Source organism: Camarhynchus parvulus, chromosome 9 (genome assembly GCF_901933205.1).
Source record: "Camarhynchus parvulus chromosome 9, STF_HiC, whole genome shotgun sequence".
Classification (NCBI taxonomy): domain Eukaryota; kingdom Metazoa; phylum Chordata; class Aves; order Passeriformes; family Thraupidae; genus Camarhynchus; species Camarhynchus parvulus.
This window is the reverse complement of record NC_044579.1, coordinates 22,319,203-22,338,033: the sequence shown is the minus strand read 5'-3', so window position 1 is coordinate 22,338,033 and position 18,831 is coordinate 22,319,203. Positions and strand designations below refer to the sequence as shown.

Below are 18,831 nucleotides of genomic sequence, written 5' to 3'. Positions count from 1 at the left end.
CTGCATGAGAACATGGGACTGTGATGGGCATAAAATATCTGCAAATGATACTGTACAAAGCAATGCTGGCCTCATCTTCTGCGTGGTGTGTGTACAGTTACAGACAGTTTCTAGCTGTGACCTTGTGTCAGTGTCTCCAGAACAACAACAATAAAAAAAATGCATGGGCAGATATTGGCTAAGGCATTTGGAAAAGCATTGCCCCTTCGCCATGCTTTTGTAAGCATTGTTTTTTCCAAAATCTTGATACATAAATTTACTAGTTTTGAGAAATCAGATTTTTATTTTTGATGGAACACTTCCAGTATAGATCTATTTCACCAGAGCTAATGGTAACATCCTTACCGACTTCAGTAAATTCAGGATTTAAATGCAAGCTGCATCCTACAGCTCTCATTTGCTTCCTTAAAACTGCAGTCCACCATTTAAAAACAAGGCTAAGGCTCTGAAAGGGTGATATTGAGAGTAAAAGGGTGATACTGAGAGTAAAAAAATAGCTTACAAGGTCTGAACCTCCAGCATCTTCTTTTATACCTAACAGTCCTTTTTTGGCAGAGTCAAGTATTATGGTATGCACACATTTAGAGAGTTTAGTATCTTTAATTGGCATTTCTAAAAATAGCTTTCTTTGCAGTCATTTTTTTCAGTTCCCTAAAACTATTTTATTCCAACTACATAGTTCTAATGTGATCTTCATTTCTGTGTTTGCTCTTGGTGCTGAGGATGCTCAGTACTAACGTTTGGAGAGTGGCTGGCAAGTCAGAATTCTGTTGTTCTTCACCCCTGTAGCAGCAGAAGCTCACTGCACCTTCTTAAAGACCTGCTTACATGTGACTCCACACACTCTTATTTCCTAGGAGGAGAAAATAATTAGAAACCACAATTTTTACTTAGGACACAAACATTATGGATTCACATATACATCCAGCTGAACTTGAATCCATGATTTTCTATTAAATTAAATTGGGAGGCTTGTACATATTTTAGCCTATTTTTCATCCTAAATGAAAACATCTGGTTTGGGTTTGTTTTCTGCTAAAAGGCAGAGCAAGGGAAGTTATTTTGGTATCTCAGATCTTAAAGGGCCAAATACGTTCCTGGTGCATCATTCTTGATTTGCAGTGAATAATATGCAACTGCTTGAGGCCTTTGGGATGGGCATTTTCTGTTTTGGGTGCATAAAGCAGTTCCACCTGGGGAGTGCACACAGGTGTGTGCCTGGGGCAAGGTTCAGGTGCAAGAAAAAAGAGTGTGGAAGCCCCTAAAGAGTGTGGAAGCCCCTAAGGGACATAAAGACTGTGCTCATGCATGACCTAGCAGAAGGGATAAACTTTCCAGCTCAAGATGAGACTTTTAATAAAGCTCCCAGAATATTTTGATGAAGTTATGCACATTTCTTATGAGGGACTTTGATAAAATGACTTTAAAAATCCTTGAACTAGGTCAATAATCCTAATTGACATATTATGGCTGCTCTGGGAACCCCGAAGAAGGAGAGAAAATGATGCATCTCACTCCATGGATATCAGAAGGCTAATTAATTACTTTATTATACTATATTATTCTATACATCTGAAACTGAATCTGCCAAGCACTCAACCCTGCACAGAACTGCTCTGAATCTCGTGACTGTGAGTGGACAGACACACAAACACACACCTGGCCCTGACAGGCCAAGGGAACAAAACCCCATCACTGTGGGTAAACCATCTCCATATTGCATTCTGCTTTGGCACAAACACAGGCACAGCAAATGATAAGAATTGTGTTTTCTTTCTCTGAGGTTCAGAGAATGTGAAACCCAGAAATATTCTTGGAAAGAATTGTGCCTTGCTTTTCTCTGTGAAGAGAAATGTGGGGCTACAACACATGTTGCTTGACCCCAATAAGAGAAAATGCTTCATGCTGGGATGGTGGAACAACAGACTGAGCAGTGATTTTGGTTAGGACCTGTTCTCTTCACTCCTGCAGAGGTAACCCAGAAGAAGGAGTGTGCAATAAGGGCTGAGAGATTTGCTGACAGTGACAAAAACTATGGAGCAGAAGCAATCAATACAATAGAAAAGGGCAATAAAACTCAAAAGGAAATGGGGAATGGTCAAATAAGTCACTCACATAAAATAAAATCCAAAAAGAACTACAAAGTACAGACCACAGAATGAAATAAGGAAATAGGAAGCGATAAACTACTGAAGGATGTGGTCCTACTTTCTGCAGAACTGTGAAAAGAATAAATTAACACTTGGCTCATTGTGTAAAGTTCAATAGGATCATAAAGGTATTGAAGTATCCATTCTTTAAAGGTAACTGCTCATTGTATTAAAGCTCTCTCAAAAGGACAGGACCTAGTAATCTTAGCTGGTCAAAAATAAGATACCAAAGGGGACTCTACTGTACTTTCAATGGAGAGAGCTGCATTAATAAGGATTAGAGAAATAAAGAGGACATCTTTTGAAATCCATGAAATAACAGAAAGGAGAAAATTGAAAGATTGAGGAGTGGGCTCTAAAATACCTGGTCACTTCTTTTGCATGAATTAATTTTGGAGTGACTTCTGCACACATGGCAGACAGATTGTGGTAAATTCTCCAAGTGCCAGTGAGTGAATGCATGAGCTGGCAGGTGTAATCCACAATTCCTCCCAGCCTTCTGAAAAGCAGCCTCAGTGCAGTCATATTATCCTGAGCTACCTAAACTGGCACTAGACACAAGAGCAACAGATTCTGAGTTTCTGCCTTCTAAAATCAACCTCCTGACAAGGACAAGTCCAGAAAGTGCTCTGGGCATGGAGGGCCAGGGCCAGGAATCAGAATAAGGAGAACAGAAACCAGGGCTGAAGGAATTGCTGTGGGGGACAGAAGATGGGAAGAGACAATGCCTGGGAGCCAGCAGAGGCCAGAGAAATCCAAGAGCAGTGGGTGCCATGGTTTCTGTGGGCAGGGGAAGGCCCAGATGTGCAGGGCTGAGGGCAGCCAGCTGTGAGCTGAACGTGGGGCGGCACTGGATGGGCGCTGGAGCTGTCCCAGCAGAGCTGGGAGGGCTGTGCAGCTGCCATGGCCCTGCCTGCCTGCAGCTGGGAGGGAGCAGGGTGGTGCAGGCGCATCAGGGGCAGGATGGTGGGGACGGATGGAGAGCAGAGATCTCTGCAGCCAGGTCAGGAGCTTGGGGTTTATTGCAAAGGGCCTGGGTGCAGGGGCCTTTTGGACTTGGGATTTATTGCACAGGGCCTGGGTGCAGGGCCCTGCTGGGATTTGGGGTTTATTGCAGGGGTGCGGGCCCTGCGTTTGGGGTTTATTGCAAAGGGCCTGGGTGCAGGGCCCTGCTGGGATTTGGGGTTTACTGCACAGGGCCTGGGTGCAGGGGCCGCTGGTTGGGGGTTTATTGCAAAGGGCCTGCCAGCCACAGCTCAGAGCAGGCCTGAGAGAAGAGAGGGGCAGAGAGGATGAGAGGGTGAGAGAGTAAGGGAGTGAAAAAGGTAAGAGAGAAAAAGGGCAAGAGAGCAAAAGCCTAAGAGCGTAAAAGTGTAAGAGAGCGAGGTTCCCATTACAATACCATAAATCTCATCTGTGCTGAATATTCTAATTCTCACTAACCAATCTAGTACAAGATACAAATCCTATAGTGTTTCCATACAGCCTATAAGAATCACTACATTACCACACTGTGTTACATTTTAAACCCTAAAAACTCCTCTTTTGACCCCTTCTGCCAAGCTGTAGGGTTTGCTCTGACCCTTGGAGCTGCCTGCAAGCAGAGGGTGTTGTTCCATCAAAAGGGGATTCACCTTCAGCCAGCCACACCATTGTTTTCCAGTTGTTCAGTAACTGAGGGATCTCAAAGCTTGCTTTCATTTCAATCTCACCTATAGTTTCTATATTCTCAGAGTCTTCTGCCTTATAAATCATATTTATAAGGCTTTCCTGTTTCATCTTCCCCAACAGTGTGGAAATACTGACAAGGGCTTCTTGGGGGGAGTGTGCCTGCACAGGAAATTTGGGCATCTCCTTTTGCTGCTGCCTCCCCTCCTCCAGGTGAGGAGGGAACACTTCACTTCTCCCCTGGAAGGAGAATAATAATTGGCTGATTCTGCAGGCACTATTGCAGCTTCCAAAATCCAGGCATGTTGAATTTTTTCTGGTGCCCTGCTCCACAGGTTAACATGGACTGCCCAGCCAGGTTTACTGGGTGCTGTGGAATCCCAATTAGACCAAAAACATATTGCAGAACCTAGTTTTGATGAAGCAATATAGCAGACTTTATTTACAGTGATTTGTCATCTTGACCTAGTTTGATGTGGACATTTCTTTCCCAAAAATTAATTAAAGCAGAAAAATCTTCTGCCTTTATTTTGCCCAGAGGACAGCATATTGTACACAGTTGTGACATTTGACAGTATTTCTTAAACCAAGGCTTTTTGTTTAAATTGCCAACATACTGGACAATTTATTTCATTTACATGGTCTGTTTCTGAGCCTCAGCTACGAAGTCCTCACTCACACAGCAACCTTCTCCTGCCTGTGCTGCACCAAGGCCAGCTGGGGAGATGTGTCATACCCATTCCTCTCCTCAGCTGCATTCTGGAACCACCAATACTTCCTCAAAATTATGTTTGGCAATAAGGGGCTTGAGGTGCTTCTGCAAGGATTTGATAACTCTGCTACTGATTTGAACATTTAGAATATATCCATTTAGATTGCTGAATGCTAATAGCACTGCACAGTGAGGAGAAATGGAGGTTGGAGTTTATTATCCCAGCAGGAGCACTGCCTTTTACCCACACTGATGAGAGAGTGAGGATGCTATAAAGAGTTATAGGACAAAAGAACAGGCATCTTCTTTCAAGTCCTGTTAATTTAGAAAGATAAAAATGACGATCTGAAAAAAACATCAATTTCAAAAGCTTAATTGCCATTTTAGTTCTCTAGGCTATAATGCAGTGTGGCCTGTAATTATTTTAAAAGAACAATTGTGCATTTTCCCCTTGCTTTTGGGTGCTCAGTTTCACAGCTCCCATACTGAGCATTTTGCAGACTGTGAGGGACATTCTGGTAAATGTGTGAACATTTCAGCCTGGTGAGTCTGGACAGACACTGAGCACAGAAAGAGCATTCAAAATGGTCAGGCTTTGAAAGGGACATAAAAACATAATGGCTCCAAATGAAATTGTTGCTTTAGAAACAAGTCAAGTGCTGCACCAATACCAAATTTTGTCCAAGTCAGCCAAAATGACACAGCACATTCCCTGCTGTGTTGTATCTAACCATTCGAAGGGAGGGGCATTCCAAAGCTCTTGCATGATCTTACCAGGTGCATTTCATCTCCTTCAATCCACTGGGTCCAACCACGGCCCTCCTTCTCTCCATTCTGCACACAGAGCAGCTTATCTCCATCCCAAGACACAGTGGTCTAACAAAACAGACATGTTTGGGATTACTGTCATATTCTCTGATATTATGATTAGTTTCTGTGAAACAAAACTTATCTCTAATGATGAGTGTATATCTCATGAGAAGAATGATGGGATAGTGTTGTACCACTTAGGATAATTACCTAAGAAATGAGCTTGAATAGAAAGTTGCTGCCCAACTGCCTGCCATAAACTGGAGTGATGAGATAAAACAAGAAAAATACCATCAAAACCATTGTGTAAAACACACTCCTCTCTCCCTGCTGAAAAATGCAGCAGCAAAGGGCCCTTCAGTCTAACACTGTATGTGCAATAGGAGCTGAAAAGTTGAGATCCAGTCTGGTTTTTTCCACCCTAAGAATGATTCCCCAGCTGTCCTACCTGAGAACAATTCCCATTTCCTGTGGATGAACAAAGCTTTTGAACACTGAGCTGGCTTTTCCTCATTCTCAATCTGCCTTCCTTGACCCAGCAGAGTGGTTTGGAAGTGTCAGCGAGTTGGGAACTTTGCAGCATCCTGCAAAGAAAGGCTGGGGGACTTCTCGAGCCAGGACTGGCAGAGTAAGTCAAGAGTCAGGTGCAGTAATCAATACTGCACTTGTGTGAATATTGGTGCTGTCCTGGGGGTTCAGGAACAACTGATTTATACAATTCCTTCACTGTATGACAGTGCAGCCTGTTCCTCTGGTCAGCACTTACTGACAATTTGCCTTTCCCATCTCCCTGAGACAAAGAGAAGCAATGCTCTGTAAAACATTTAAAGAGGGAAGAGTGGTGACAGTTTGTGCTCCATGAGGATAGTTTAACATTAATATTAGCACATGGCCTGTAAATTAGCTTGTTTGAAGGTGCTCTGAGGACTAAACAGGGAATTGATGTCTATCTTGTAAAAGGCTTCAGCCACTACTTGCTTGAGCAGTCAGATACGGAGAGATGAAGAATTCTGATCTGTCATTAAAGGACACTTCCTGCATCCATCCTGTGTAGTTCCTCAGAGAAGAAGTCAGCCTACATTCTTCCTTCTAGTAATTAAGCCCAGTTCAACACACAAGATCTATCCAGTCCTATTTATTTAATCTGTGTATGTCACAAACAATTAATTCTTAAATGATACCCGTGACAGGCACTGTCTTTGAATGAGTGCAGGCAGCAGCCTGCTCCCCTGGGAAGCTTTAGACTAAAGCAGCATGGAAAATGAATCACTCCAGAGTGCCAGGACAGATAATCATGGGCAAGGCAATGGGATTGATCCCATCAGTCTGTCTGCACCACATGGGGGCTCTGAGAAACAAACTCACGTGTCCTTGCTAAAAATCTCTCTAATTTAGACAATGCATTCACAAATGCTTCTGTTCTCTTTTGTAAAGTGATGTATTTAAACCAAGCAGTAGATAACATTTTATGAAACCATATCCTTTTAACGCAAAAAAATGCTAATGCAGGAAGGAACAACACATTTGGGTAAAACTGTAGTTAATGTGGTCACCATAACCTAAATCCTCTCCCATGTCTGAATCTGCACACATCCACTGAAGAGACAGAAGATAACAAATAATAGGAGTCAAGGTGAATAATGTTTAATTTATAAGTTAACATAGCTACAAATTTCTTATTCTAAAAAACGAATGTAACAATGAATGGTGAGTTGTAGATGTGAGGGATATTGTGGAATGAAGCATTTGTATGTGGAACTTTGCTCATAAGTAACTCCACTTATTTATATCCATTGAGTATTAGCATAGTTTTATCTTTATTCTAGCTTAATAGTTAAATTTGGTGGGTTTAGATGTGAATTCAGAGGCAAAACACCCTGATAAAGTAGGATCCAACTTTATTGGTCCTAATGTTCAAAGTCAGTTGAGAGTGTTACACTGACTTAGTACACTTGGGGGAAATAGAGAAATATTTGCAGCAGCACAAGGAAATGTGAACTTTTTAGCCTCCAAGGGTGACTGAAATTGTTTCATCTCAGAAAACAACACACTTTTTTCCTCAGGATTTTTTTTGTTTTTCCAGTCAAGATTAGAAATTGCTTTTTGCAATTTGGTGATAACCACAAAGAGTCTAAACCCACAGACATTAACCAAGCTGTCTTATAAGACAATATTCTCAGGTATCCTCTGCCTTCCCTTTGAGAAATATATAATACTGAGGGATATGAGTAAACCACACAATTCCTGATTTCTGTATGTAGCTGCTTTGCTCTGAAGGTTAGAAAGGGTAGAATACATTGCAAGAGAACATAATGTAATTTTCTTTGTTAGCAGGAACAACCACTTTAATCAGTGGCATCTGTATCCTTTCTTTAGGTCAAACTGTAATGTCTCAATGTCTCTTTTATTAAACTAGTACAAAAAATATAAAATTCTCTTTGAACTCAGATTGAAACACGTCCTGCCACCTCAAATACCTCTACTGAGACACACAGTGAGTGTTAGCTGAGGCTGAATTGCTCTGGCTGCTCCTGTGCACTGGCTGCTGCCAACATCCCACCCTCTACAACCTGAGCAACACTTGCTTTACAACATTCCCAAACATTGGAATCAGAACATAAAAACAACACTCCAGAAATACTGCAGGGCAAATGCTGTATGTATAATCCCTCTTGCTGCATCAGAGAGCAAGGATTTATTTCTGAGGATTGGATCAGGACCTTGCCATGGTACAATCAGGAGCTTGCAGACTACTAAGGTAGCTCTGTGTGACCCTCTGGTTCTTCCTGGCACAGGCTCCCAAGATAAACAAACACTTCACCTTTTATGTAAAGCTACTTTTCCCAGCAAAGTGTGCCTTTGTAAGGAACCTTGTTTGCCCCCACTTTGGTAATAGCATTACCTAAGGGCTGCCTGGTTACAGAGCTGCTGCCACCTGCCCAGCAGGACTGAAAATCCTGCCCAGGCTGGGGGACAGGGCAGCCCAGGCACTCAGCTCCTGCTCCACAGGAACCCAGGGGACACTGCAGAGCTGCAGCTTCCATAACAGAACTAACCAGCTGGAAATGGAGCATTTCTCTAAAACTGAGCTCTGCCTCTTTGAGCACCTTGTACTACTTGATAATAAATGGCAGCCATTGTTTATTCCTTTCAGCTACATAGTGCATAATCTAGCTCACCATGAGCAAGCTTGACTCTTGCTTACTTTCCACCTGCTCATACTTAACCCTAAGATGAACACATCCTGGGTCATGTGTATGTAATTCTGTAGGAAAATTCAACAGAGAATGGTGATGGGTGCAATTAGTCAGCAGTTCTATCAATAATACTAAGGGAATGCCAGAAAAGGGGATGGAGTGAGGTAAAAACCTGGGAGTCTTGCCTCAATTTAACTCTTCCCAAAAAATCCAACCACCAACACTGCACATTTTTCAGATTATGTACACTTTGTCCTTCAGGTGTAATACTAGAGATGGAGCTCTTCTGGGGAGTGGAAAAGCCTCTGAAGCCTGAGAACACAAAAAAGTTCAAATTTTCTTTACTTTTATGGTATGGTTTCTGTAGTGTTTCACTTTTTGTGTACTTTGATATTCTCCTTTTATTACTTAGGCACCCACATGCTTTTGTTAGTGACTTAATCTCTTTGTGTTATGAAGTTTTAAATTCGTATGCATAGCACTGCCTAAATCTTCCTGAATATTAAAGGTGGAGGAAATGATAATTGAAGTATTCTCATTACTGTTTCCAGTTATGAGACAAGGTAGATTTATTAAATGAAATACGTAGTAACCCCTAAACAAATTCTTGACTACATATCTGCTTTTTCTTTAGTAGCAGCACCTGTAGCGAAATGTTGCACAATTTCAGCTTCCAGTGGCAAATCATCCTTATACACAGGCAGAGACAGTGACTTTTGTAATTTACTGAAATAGTCATCAAACATGTGAGCAGAGCACTTTGCATTTCCCATTGAGGTCTGAGTGCAAAGACATTTGGTGCTGGCTCTGCACAATATTTCTCATTCCCCTGCTGGCAATTCCTGTGTGCCTGCCTGGGTCAGGGGCTGCAGCTGAGGGTGCAAAATGGATTTTACAGATGAATGGAAGAAAATAACTTTTATCCAAGTCGTTCATGAACATTTTTTGTTAATGCTACATAGATTTTTGACACGTTGCTTTTACAAGTATGAATTGCAGCTCCCACCTTTCATCAAAAATATGATATTGATTTCTATCTGTAGCACAAACACAGCAGCATCAGTTCTATTTTTCTCCTGCTTCCCTCAGTGCTGTCTCTATATTTGGAGCACCAAATGACTGCAAAGCCAGGCATGCACCACACTCCCTGCTCCATCTTCAGCCAGTAAGTCTCTGCTTGGGAGAATGACAGCCCATTTTACAACTGTAATTATGATCTAAGAAGGATTAAAAAATGGAAAGTAATTTTTTTCTTTTAGGTCAGATGAAACAGAAAAATCCAATTCGAGCTGTGTCTTGTAAACAACACCAAAGAAAATATCCTAGAACTTTCGGTCAAACACAGCCATATCTCCAGCAAGGTATTTAACAACTTCTCAAGATAAACCATTTCATCTGTACTAAGTATCAAAGTGATACCACAACCTCTTGTAAGCAGCTTTGTTTTGGGGAAAAATGAAGTGTTGATAGAATAAACTCATGTTGCTGTCCCAGACAAAGTCCAATAGCAGTGAGAGGGAGTTCTGCCATGTGGTCACTGCCTATGGCCTCTGCAGGAGGCTGCTCCAGGGACTACAGCCTGAAGCCCCTTTTGCCTCAGCACATCTGCATCTGAAAGTTCAGCAACAGAAACTACGGAGAAAACAACCACAAACCCAACAGGAAGATTCCTGGAAGGATTCCTGAAATCTTTTATCTCCAGATCCTGGTGCTGGCCAAAGGCTGAAGCTATTTAGCCACGCTGTAGCTCAGCCACGGCAAAGTGTCCTCTGCTTCTGTCACTGTCAGCATCACTGCTAGAAAAGGGCCTTAGGATTGGATTGAAAAAATTTAGATGGAAAGTAAGCTGTAGTCAGATAGGATCAGATCCTAAATGTTCCAATTCCTTGTTTTGAATCCTTGCTCATAAGAACAGCAGAGCAAAGCAAAGACAAGAGATGTTCCAGGGAGTAGGAAAGTGAAGGTGCAAAGCTCTGGGCTATGCAGCTGACAATATGTGGGGGGAGGAGGAGAATCAATACTTTAGACAGTGCACACTGTTTTATTTCTTAGGAATGGTGGCTTGTTTTCTTACTGAAATAAAATTGTATACAAGTAATACAAAAATAGGAAAACTTGTGTATATCCCATGCCAGAAAAAAGAGTAAAACCCATCACATCCAATTCACTCTGTGCAACGATCAGAATCGATTCTAAGACACTTACTGTTTAAATTAATGGCTATAACTGATTTATCCCCTGTGTAATTTTGGCAAGATACAATTGTACATAACACTAATGGTTTGTCATTCAAAATTGGATTTGTTAAGTCTGGTTCTCAGCTTTTCAGCAGATTCTGATTGCTCTTTCTCCATTCATAGCTGTCAGAACTTTTAGAGTTCACAAAAAGCTGAAATGCTAAACCTATCCAAACCCACTTTCCCTGCAGAGCTTGCTTGTGCTAGCAGCAGTTCTGTGAATAACTAGCTCCAAAGCTTCTAATCAGCCTCGTGGCTTAGACAGGAATCCAGCCCTGCAAAATGTGAAAGTTTATGACATTTATATGGCCAAAGATTCCATTTGCTATCACCGTGCAAATGTGCTGAGCACATCACTTCCAGGCAGGGACTGATGGCCAAGGAGCAAGCAGGGTGGGACAAGGCAGGGGAAAGGAAACTGCTCCTCCAAACTGAGGCACACACAGAAGGACCAGAGTCCGTTCTGACAGAGCCTCAGATGGGCCCAGCATGGACTTCTGCTCTCTGGAGCCTCAGAGGGTTGGCTGGAGGAATTTTCTCCATCTTTTTTTGAGAGCAGTTTGTAAAGGGCCAGAAATACCAACAGAAAACGATCATAATTTCTACCTCTTTTAAATTACACCTCCCTCCCCCCCAAAATAAAAAAAAAAAAAAAAATCAGGGATTATGCCAATGAGGAGCTGGGGACATTACAGTACTGCAAAGAGACAGGAGGCACTGAATCTGAGAGAAAACCAGACCCAGCAACAGTAATTCTAAAATAATGCTTGTTCCACCAAAATATATGAGAAAATACTTATAAGCCCAAAAGGGCAGCACTGGAAGAGTAAAGAAATAAAATCAGCTAAGCTAAGCTAAATCAGAGGGATCAAGTAAAGACATATTGCTGATCTGGCATCTTACTAGACAGGCACTGTTTATTTTGAATCTTCTCACTCTGTGGGAGATCCCTCCTGGAATTCCATGTACTGGAATGTTGTTTGTTGGTTGTTGTTTTTCTGGCAGCAAAATCTTAATTCCCAAGCCTGCTCAGAACTAGATTAACAGCTGTGAATTCCATTTGTGTAACAGAGGAACCTGCCTAAATAGTTAAATCACAAACCATGTGATTTTGTAATAGGGCTTTATTCTGACCTTGCAGTGGTATAAATCAAATTATGGCCAGAACAACTACCTCCACTGCAGTTTTCTTGAGTACAAACCTGAGAGGAATCAGTGTCACATTAGGCACGTTTGTTAATTAAAACAGAGCCATGATCAGGTTTGAACAACTTCCCTCCCTTCAGCAGGACATGGCACCCTCAGGTGTCTGTGAACAGTCCTTGTGTGGCTGTTTCAAACACTAACTGACATTTCACGTGGTAAAAAGTATTCTAGATCTGATGTGGGAATTCCACAACTCCCAAATCCTCCTCACCCTACCCCAACAGGTTTTAACTAGGACTACAGGTTCTGTTAGTTCCAATAAAGGAAACCTAAACACCCACTTGATAACTTATCCATGGCTATATCCCACTTGTATTCAGGTTTAGATGACTAAATGGTTAAGTTGTATTATTTCCCACATTCAGTTTAAAATTCTTGCGGTTTTCTCTGTTTCCCAGTTCCCTGCCTTTGTCATTTCATTTCCTGCTTCAATGGAAGAAGAAAATTACTGTATCAGAGAGCACAAGGTTCTGAGTTACCAAAGCATCTCTCATATGCTTGGACAAATACTCAGTTATAACACAACTCTTTTCACTTATCCAAGAAATTCTGCTCTTCTATATTTAGGACATAAAATTCTGCTCTTCTGTAATTTGAACATAAAATCTTTCTTGATTTTTTAACACATCACTTACCCTTAGTTTCTGTCAAAAGAGATTAATTCTGCATAAGATAGATTAATTAATAGTCTAAGATAAAGCAATTCAGTGTTTCAAATGCCTGAACAGCAGAGAATAATTATTATGCATAGGTTTTCTCTGGCTTTAGCAGCAGAATCATTAGAAAACTAAAAATTTTAAGAAAGTGATTTTTGCATCTGAGCTATCCAATTTTCAATCTGCTTTGAATCATTGGATGCAAAGACTTGCAATGTGAAACTTCAGCCTTTGTTTCAGCATTTTAAGGTTTTTCCGTTAACTTTTTCACCATTTCTTTACTAAACACTAAGTAAATTACACTGTGAAGGTACAGAACGCTTATGTGCCTTGTTCCTATGTGCTATATTCCTATATTTCACACTGTAGGTGTTTCACCAGCTTCACTGGTTATCACTGACAGTGGAAAAAGGGAAGCACAACTATCTGCTGATAAATGAGAGATACTGTCAGAGATAGTTTTGGATTAATTTTTTCAATAGGGTCTTCCTCTTGCTTGCACAGTAAATTTTTTCCACAGTAATGTTTATATAAAAGAAACAAAGTTTCATACTTAGAGCAACACCTGAGATGCTAAATTAATCAGAACTTGAGATTGTAGAAATTCTCTTTAAAATTGAGATTTCATGATGAGACTGGAGCTTCACTGAGAATTAAGACAGCAGGATCAAAGACTCAGTGTGAGAAATACCAAAGCCAGAGCTCTCCATTTAAATTTCTGTCTTGTACATTCTCCATCTGATAATATGTTGCCAATTAAAACTATGAACAAACTCTTCAAAGCAGTAGAAGCTTAACTACATGCTCCAATTCACATCACGTGAGAAAAAATGTAACACAAATTAATGTTCTAAACTTCCTTCTACACCATCTACTGTACACCTTGGAACATTTGCAAGGAATGAAAGATGCTCCTGAACTTTCATTTTTACGTTTGTACTTGAAGCTGCCAAGTTTTTAACAACCCTGCATAGTTAAGCAGGTTTGAAGTTGCAGAAAGATCTCTTTCACAAAATTGCCAACTGAATAGATTTAACTTTTATCCAGGAGATCCAATCCTGGGTGGAAAGCCTGAGGAGCATTGACACCAACTGTCATTTGTGATCTCTCCTGTGCTCAACTATCCCCATCTTTGGCTTTGCAGAACACAGAAACTGCAACTTTACCTAAACTGCAGGGCTTTAGTGTTTCTAAAGTTGCAAATTTTCACTTCCCAACAGAAACAACATCCTAAAGGACCTGAGGTCACCAGCTGCTGTTCCCTCTATTCCTGCAGTGAACAGTCACCCAAAAATATGTGCATGCAAGAAAGCCAGGCTGAGGGTGGGGAGAAGGACAAACTGAAATTGCTAAGGTTTATCCTTCTCAATTAACTCTCTGATCAAGAAAGTTCAGACAGGCTCCCAGGACTGACCAACCACAAAAATGAAAAATCCCCTAACTGCAAAGGAGGAGAGCTTGTACTATCACAAGACTGTCAAGTTCCTAATGTCAAAACTCCAACATCGAAAATAAGTATCAGCAAAACTTTTTAGCATTTCCTGCTCATGGACAGCATTGATTTGGAATTACTGTAGTTACACTCTACCCTGACTGGCTCAGGGATATGTTTTACAACTGAAATGTGAACACAATTTCAGTGAATTACACACAGGATCTAACCTGTCCACTGTGCTGACATTATTTTTACAGATATGTTAACTCTAGCTAGATGATATATTCCTCATTAAAAGAAAAAACAATCTATATGTCTAGGAAGGATTAATTCTAAGGTTGTTTTTGTTAGTCTCCTGATGATTGCTCTGCTGTATAGATTAATGTTTAATGTGTAATTTGTCTTATCCATGTTACTTTGTACTGCTCACATATCGAGCTCCTTGGATAAAACTTGCCCCGTGGTCTGCTCAGTCCACAATATAAATAACAATAATTGATTCACAACCTTTCCCATTACACAGGCTGACTATTAATGATTAAGCCTTTTATGGCATGCAGTTCCACAGGCTCTACATGAACAAATGGAACACCAAGAATGATATTTAACATCTGCTTTTATGGTGGTTTTCTTTGTAACACCACACAGGATGTGGTCCAGTACCTTTTATAAGCTCCATGACTCTTCTCTCACAAGACCCCTTCTGCACTGTTGGAGTCATTTTGCTGCTTAACAACTGCAAATTTTGCCTGACATTATGGCTATCAGATTTGGACTGAAGTCACTTCAGCAAAACAGCTTCTTGTACTGTTATTTCATTGACAAAACAGAGGTCTCATGTAGAAAAGAAATCTTTAATGAGAAAATTGAACTATAAAGTGTGATGTGCTGCTGCAAGGCAAATGGAGCACCAGTGGTCAGTGACCTGGACTATCCAGCTACAGCTGGAGACACAGAGACACACAGAGATCTCTGGGGGGTTTTGTGGAATTACATCCCTAAATCCTTCTTAAAAAACCCAGTCAGAGACAGTGACTACCCCTGGTTGTTTGGGGTTTTTGTCTGTTTGTTTGGAACAGGCAGGAAGCTGCTGATCCCTTCTGCTTCCAAGGCTGAATAAGCATTTCCCACTAAACAGTAAACAGAGAAATGCTGGAGTAACCTTTGAAAGTAGGCTGAACTAGTTTCTATGCCAAATCAATCAGTTGTTGTAGTGACTGACATTCTCTCTCTCTAGTTTCTTCTTTCTGGTTTAACATTTCGAATCCTTCCCTTATCACTCAATTTAGCAAAATAGGGTACAGAATTTTGGTTTGTTAAAAATAATAAAATGTTACTTCTTTCCACCATGCAGAGTATGGCTTAGTTCTCCTTCAGATGGGAATTAATGATGTTCAAGTACAGATAATGCTTACACATGGACAGTTCTGTGCACACACAAACCTTTGGGGCAGATGTTTTGAACATTGCTATCTTTGATGGTAATTTAATCACCTCAGTCTTAAATCTTTTATTGGGCTCCTAACTGTTCAGTGAATCTGGACCTCAATATCCTAATTAAGAGCATTCCAGTAACCAAAATCCCAAAATTTTGCCACTGGGGCACTCTCCTAAACACAAATGCAGCTGCTCCTCTCTTCTGTGAATGTTGGATTCTGCACTCTCAAACTTGTACCGTCTGGAACAAGGACCACAGAGGGATTTGCTGAGGCACTCAGTAGCCAACCATTCTTTTTCTCTGGTTTTCACATTTTTCCCTTTCCTGCCACGATCAGAGCAAAAGCAAATTTGCAAATCTTAGTGTGAGAGAAAAGTATTGTTTTTAAATAGCACTATCTTTCTCAGAATGTAAACCTATTAATTCTCTTTTATGAGATTTCTCCTCTAGAGTCCCTTCTGAGATAATTTTCTTTTATTTGTCAACTTCCTAACTGTAGAATATTGCCAGTGTCATGCTGCCAAACTAATAGGTGAGAACTTGCTATTCTCAAGTTTTTCCTCTGTAAATTGATATTTATCAGTCCTAAATTAAAAAGCAAAAAGAGCTCATAAAACGGAGCTATTGTAAAACAAAGTCCCCAGTGTTTGCTTATTCATTTCAGTAAGATTTGTTCCAGTGGGCTCATTAAGTGTGCACTCTAATAAGAACACCCAGGCGATCTTTAAGCACTTGGCCATTCTCACACAGGAGCAGTGCCTGACCTTGCAATCAGTGGATTTCCTCTACTGTAAAACCTTACTCATTAAAGAGGTTCTGGAAGTGACCCTAGATGTCTTTCTGTCTAACAAACATCCCAGTATAAATGAGCACAGCTTCACTGAGGTTATTATTCACTGATTGATAAAATTGCTTTGTGCTCCTGACTAAAATTAGCATTCCTCTAATCTAAAGGCATGCTCCAAACTGTAGGTACCTCTTGGCAAACTGAGAAGTACAGAAATAATTTCAGGAATAGCCACCAGGATGCTTAAAAGATGTGTTCTGTGAAAGGCCTCAGGTTATCAATAATCATTTTGTCCATTGTTGAAGTTCTACTTCTTACCATGCACTTGCGATCATCCACCCCAGATAAATCCTCCTCAAACTCCTTTCCTACATCAAATTCCATGATGTAGTTTCTAAAAGTGCTTAGTGTTTTAATGATCATATGATCCCCGTTCTGAAGGATTTCTTTGTCAGGCTTTAGCAAGTTTGCTATTTTTCTTACAGCAACATTTACATCTGAAAAAGAAAAAGAGTTATTTTTATCCCAAAAGTCTTCCACAAAAAGAAGCTTGTCGCTTCTAGGGAGAACTGAAATGAACAAAGATAAATAGATGTCCCAATCTTTCAAACCAGCCTTCCCATCCAGAAAAAGGATGTAACCTAATTCTTATAACTTAAATAACTTAATGTTTCAATTTTCCAATTATGTGAAATCTATAAAAAATACCATTTGTATTTGACAGTTAATAAGGCCTCTAATATTTCTATAGAGATACTAACACAACATCAAATACAAACACAAAAATTGCATTAAGTACTACACTGAATCTTTATTAAATATGAAAATTTTACTGCTTTTGAAATTATAGGAGATTTTTTATGTTTGGAATCCACCACATACCTCTTCAAGCTATGTAGTTTAATGTCTGTTAATGTAAGCTTCAAGATGGTAAAAGGTAGAGGCTGCTTAAGGCAAAACAGTTTTGCTTAAGGCAATCCTTAAAGTGCATTTCTGAAAAAAAAATACTTCTCACAAAAATGACTTATGACTGTACAAGAAAAAATAGATTCACGTAAAGAATAAGAGAGGTGGCATTGAGTATTCATTCAAGAAGTTTGAAGGGAACCTTACCCAGTGCTTTCAGATACTCCTCAAAATTGTCATTGCTGACCATTTTCCAGTACCCATTGAAGTCTGCAGGCATCCCTGCTCCAGGTGATGGTCAAAATCACTGCCTCAGAACCGTGGGTTGATTCTGCACCCCACAACTCACTGCCTTGCTTTGTGGCAAGTTGGAACTCTGGTTTCTTTTATCTCTTTTTTATACCATGGAGCTATGCAAGTCCTTCTAATCCGATTATTGCTGAAGTGCTGCTTTTAAATCCTTCTACAGGGCTGAACCTTTGAGATTTCTAACATGACAGCAGGATGACTTGATTTAAAACAAATGAAATATTCACCTTTCATATCACTGTGTGAGGAAAATCCGTTTTAACCATATTACTCTTCATTCTTCCTGCCACTCAGAAAAAAAAACCCTTTCAAATAGTTTTCGTTTGGGATATTAGCCAAAGCTATAGAAGTCTGGAATATTAGCTAAAGCTACAAAAGTGCTTATCTTGTGTCTTTTTTGAGCCAAATTCTTCTTCTTGAATAGGTTTCAGCTACTTTATGCTTTTTTTCAAGAAAACAATCATACAGACCCTTTCAGTCAAAGCCATTTGTGTCTGGTATTCCTTTAAGTCGTTCCACAAGCTCCTGAATCCTAAAGAACCACCCGTGGAAGCTGCTTGGCCAGCTGGGGGCTCAGAAGCACCACTTAGGTGGAAACTTGTACTGGGAAGCAGTGGTTACTCTGTACAGTGATAAATGCTACATCACTGCTGCACGAATGCTTTCAGTTGAGGAGCTCTGAAACACAGAGGGAGCACTTTATAGAGTTCTGTATTCTCTGAAAGTGACTCCTGTCAGAAATGAGAGACACTCAATCAGCATAACAGGCAAACAGCAGAGAGGAGCACGGATTTTCCCCACTGACATCAGAGCTCAAGTACTGAGCCTCTCAGATGTTTGCATATGGTACAACTGAAGCCCCCACTGGATATTTTGTGTACTCTGGGGCTTTGGCAAGTGCTTGCTCTTGAGAAGACTCTGGAACAGAGAAGAAAAGAAACCCACTTGTCTTAGGTTGCAATGCAAGATGTAACCAGAAGTGTGTATTCTATCACCATCTGTTAAAACCAGGTGGGGCAGTTTTCTTTTAACTCTCCCACAGCCAATCCTCCCTCCAGGAGATCTCTGCTGGCCATGGCCACTGAGTGTCCCTGCAGGGCTGATCCAATTCCAGCATCCCATGGGGAGATGCTGCGCCCAGGGGAGGAGCCAAGCATTCCTACCTGGATCCAATCTGAGCCTGGAGCAGCACAGCAGCCTTTGCCCACTGCATTGCCAGAGGAGCAGCTTTCTGCTGCCCTGCATTGCCAGAGGGAGCCCAGGCCCATCTGCAGCAGCCCTGGAGCTGCAGAGGAAAACTCCCCCCTTGTGCAGGATCCC

The 18,831-nt window shown here is 40.8% G+C and overlaps 1 protein-coding gene across 1 annotated transcript; it reads right to left on the bottom strand.

Annotated features, from left to right (window-relative positions):
- Window positions 1-670: 670 nt before the first annotated feature.
- On the bottom strand, window positions 671-17,518 carry RBP1 (retinol binding protein 1). The gene is made up of 4 exons (XM_030954550.1): window positions 17,410-17,518; window positions 16,615-16,793; window positions 5,305-5,406; window positions 671-853 (listed from the first exon to the last, which is right to left on the bottom strand). The coding sequence occupies exons 1-4, from the start codon at window positions 17,480-17,482 to the stop codon at window positions 800-802; spliced, it is 408 nt and encodes a 135-aa protein (XP_030810410.1). The 5' UTR covers window positions 17,483-17,518; the 3' UTR covers window positions 671-799.
- Between the last annotated feature and the right edge of the window lie 1,313 nt (window positions 17,519-18,831).

Excerpts from the sequence above, each read along its gene's own strand:
- RBP1 (XM_030954550.1), bottom strand. The coding sequence starts at position 17,482 with ATGCCTGCAGACTTCAATGGGTACTGGAAAATGGTCAGCAATGACAAT. Across the intron at positions 5,407-16,614 it reads TGGATGATCGCAAGTGCATG|ACCACTGTGTCTTGGGATGG; the intron begins GTAAGAAGTAGA and ends CTGTTTTGTTAG. Across the intron at positions 854-5,304 it reads AAGGAGATGAAATGCACCTG|GAAATAAGAGTGTGTGGAGT; the intron begins GTAAGATCATGC and ends TTCTCCTCCTAG.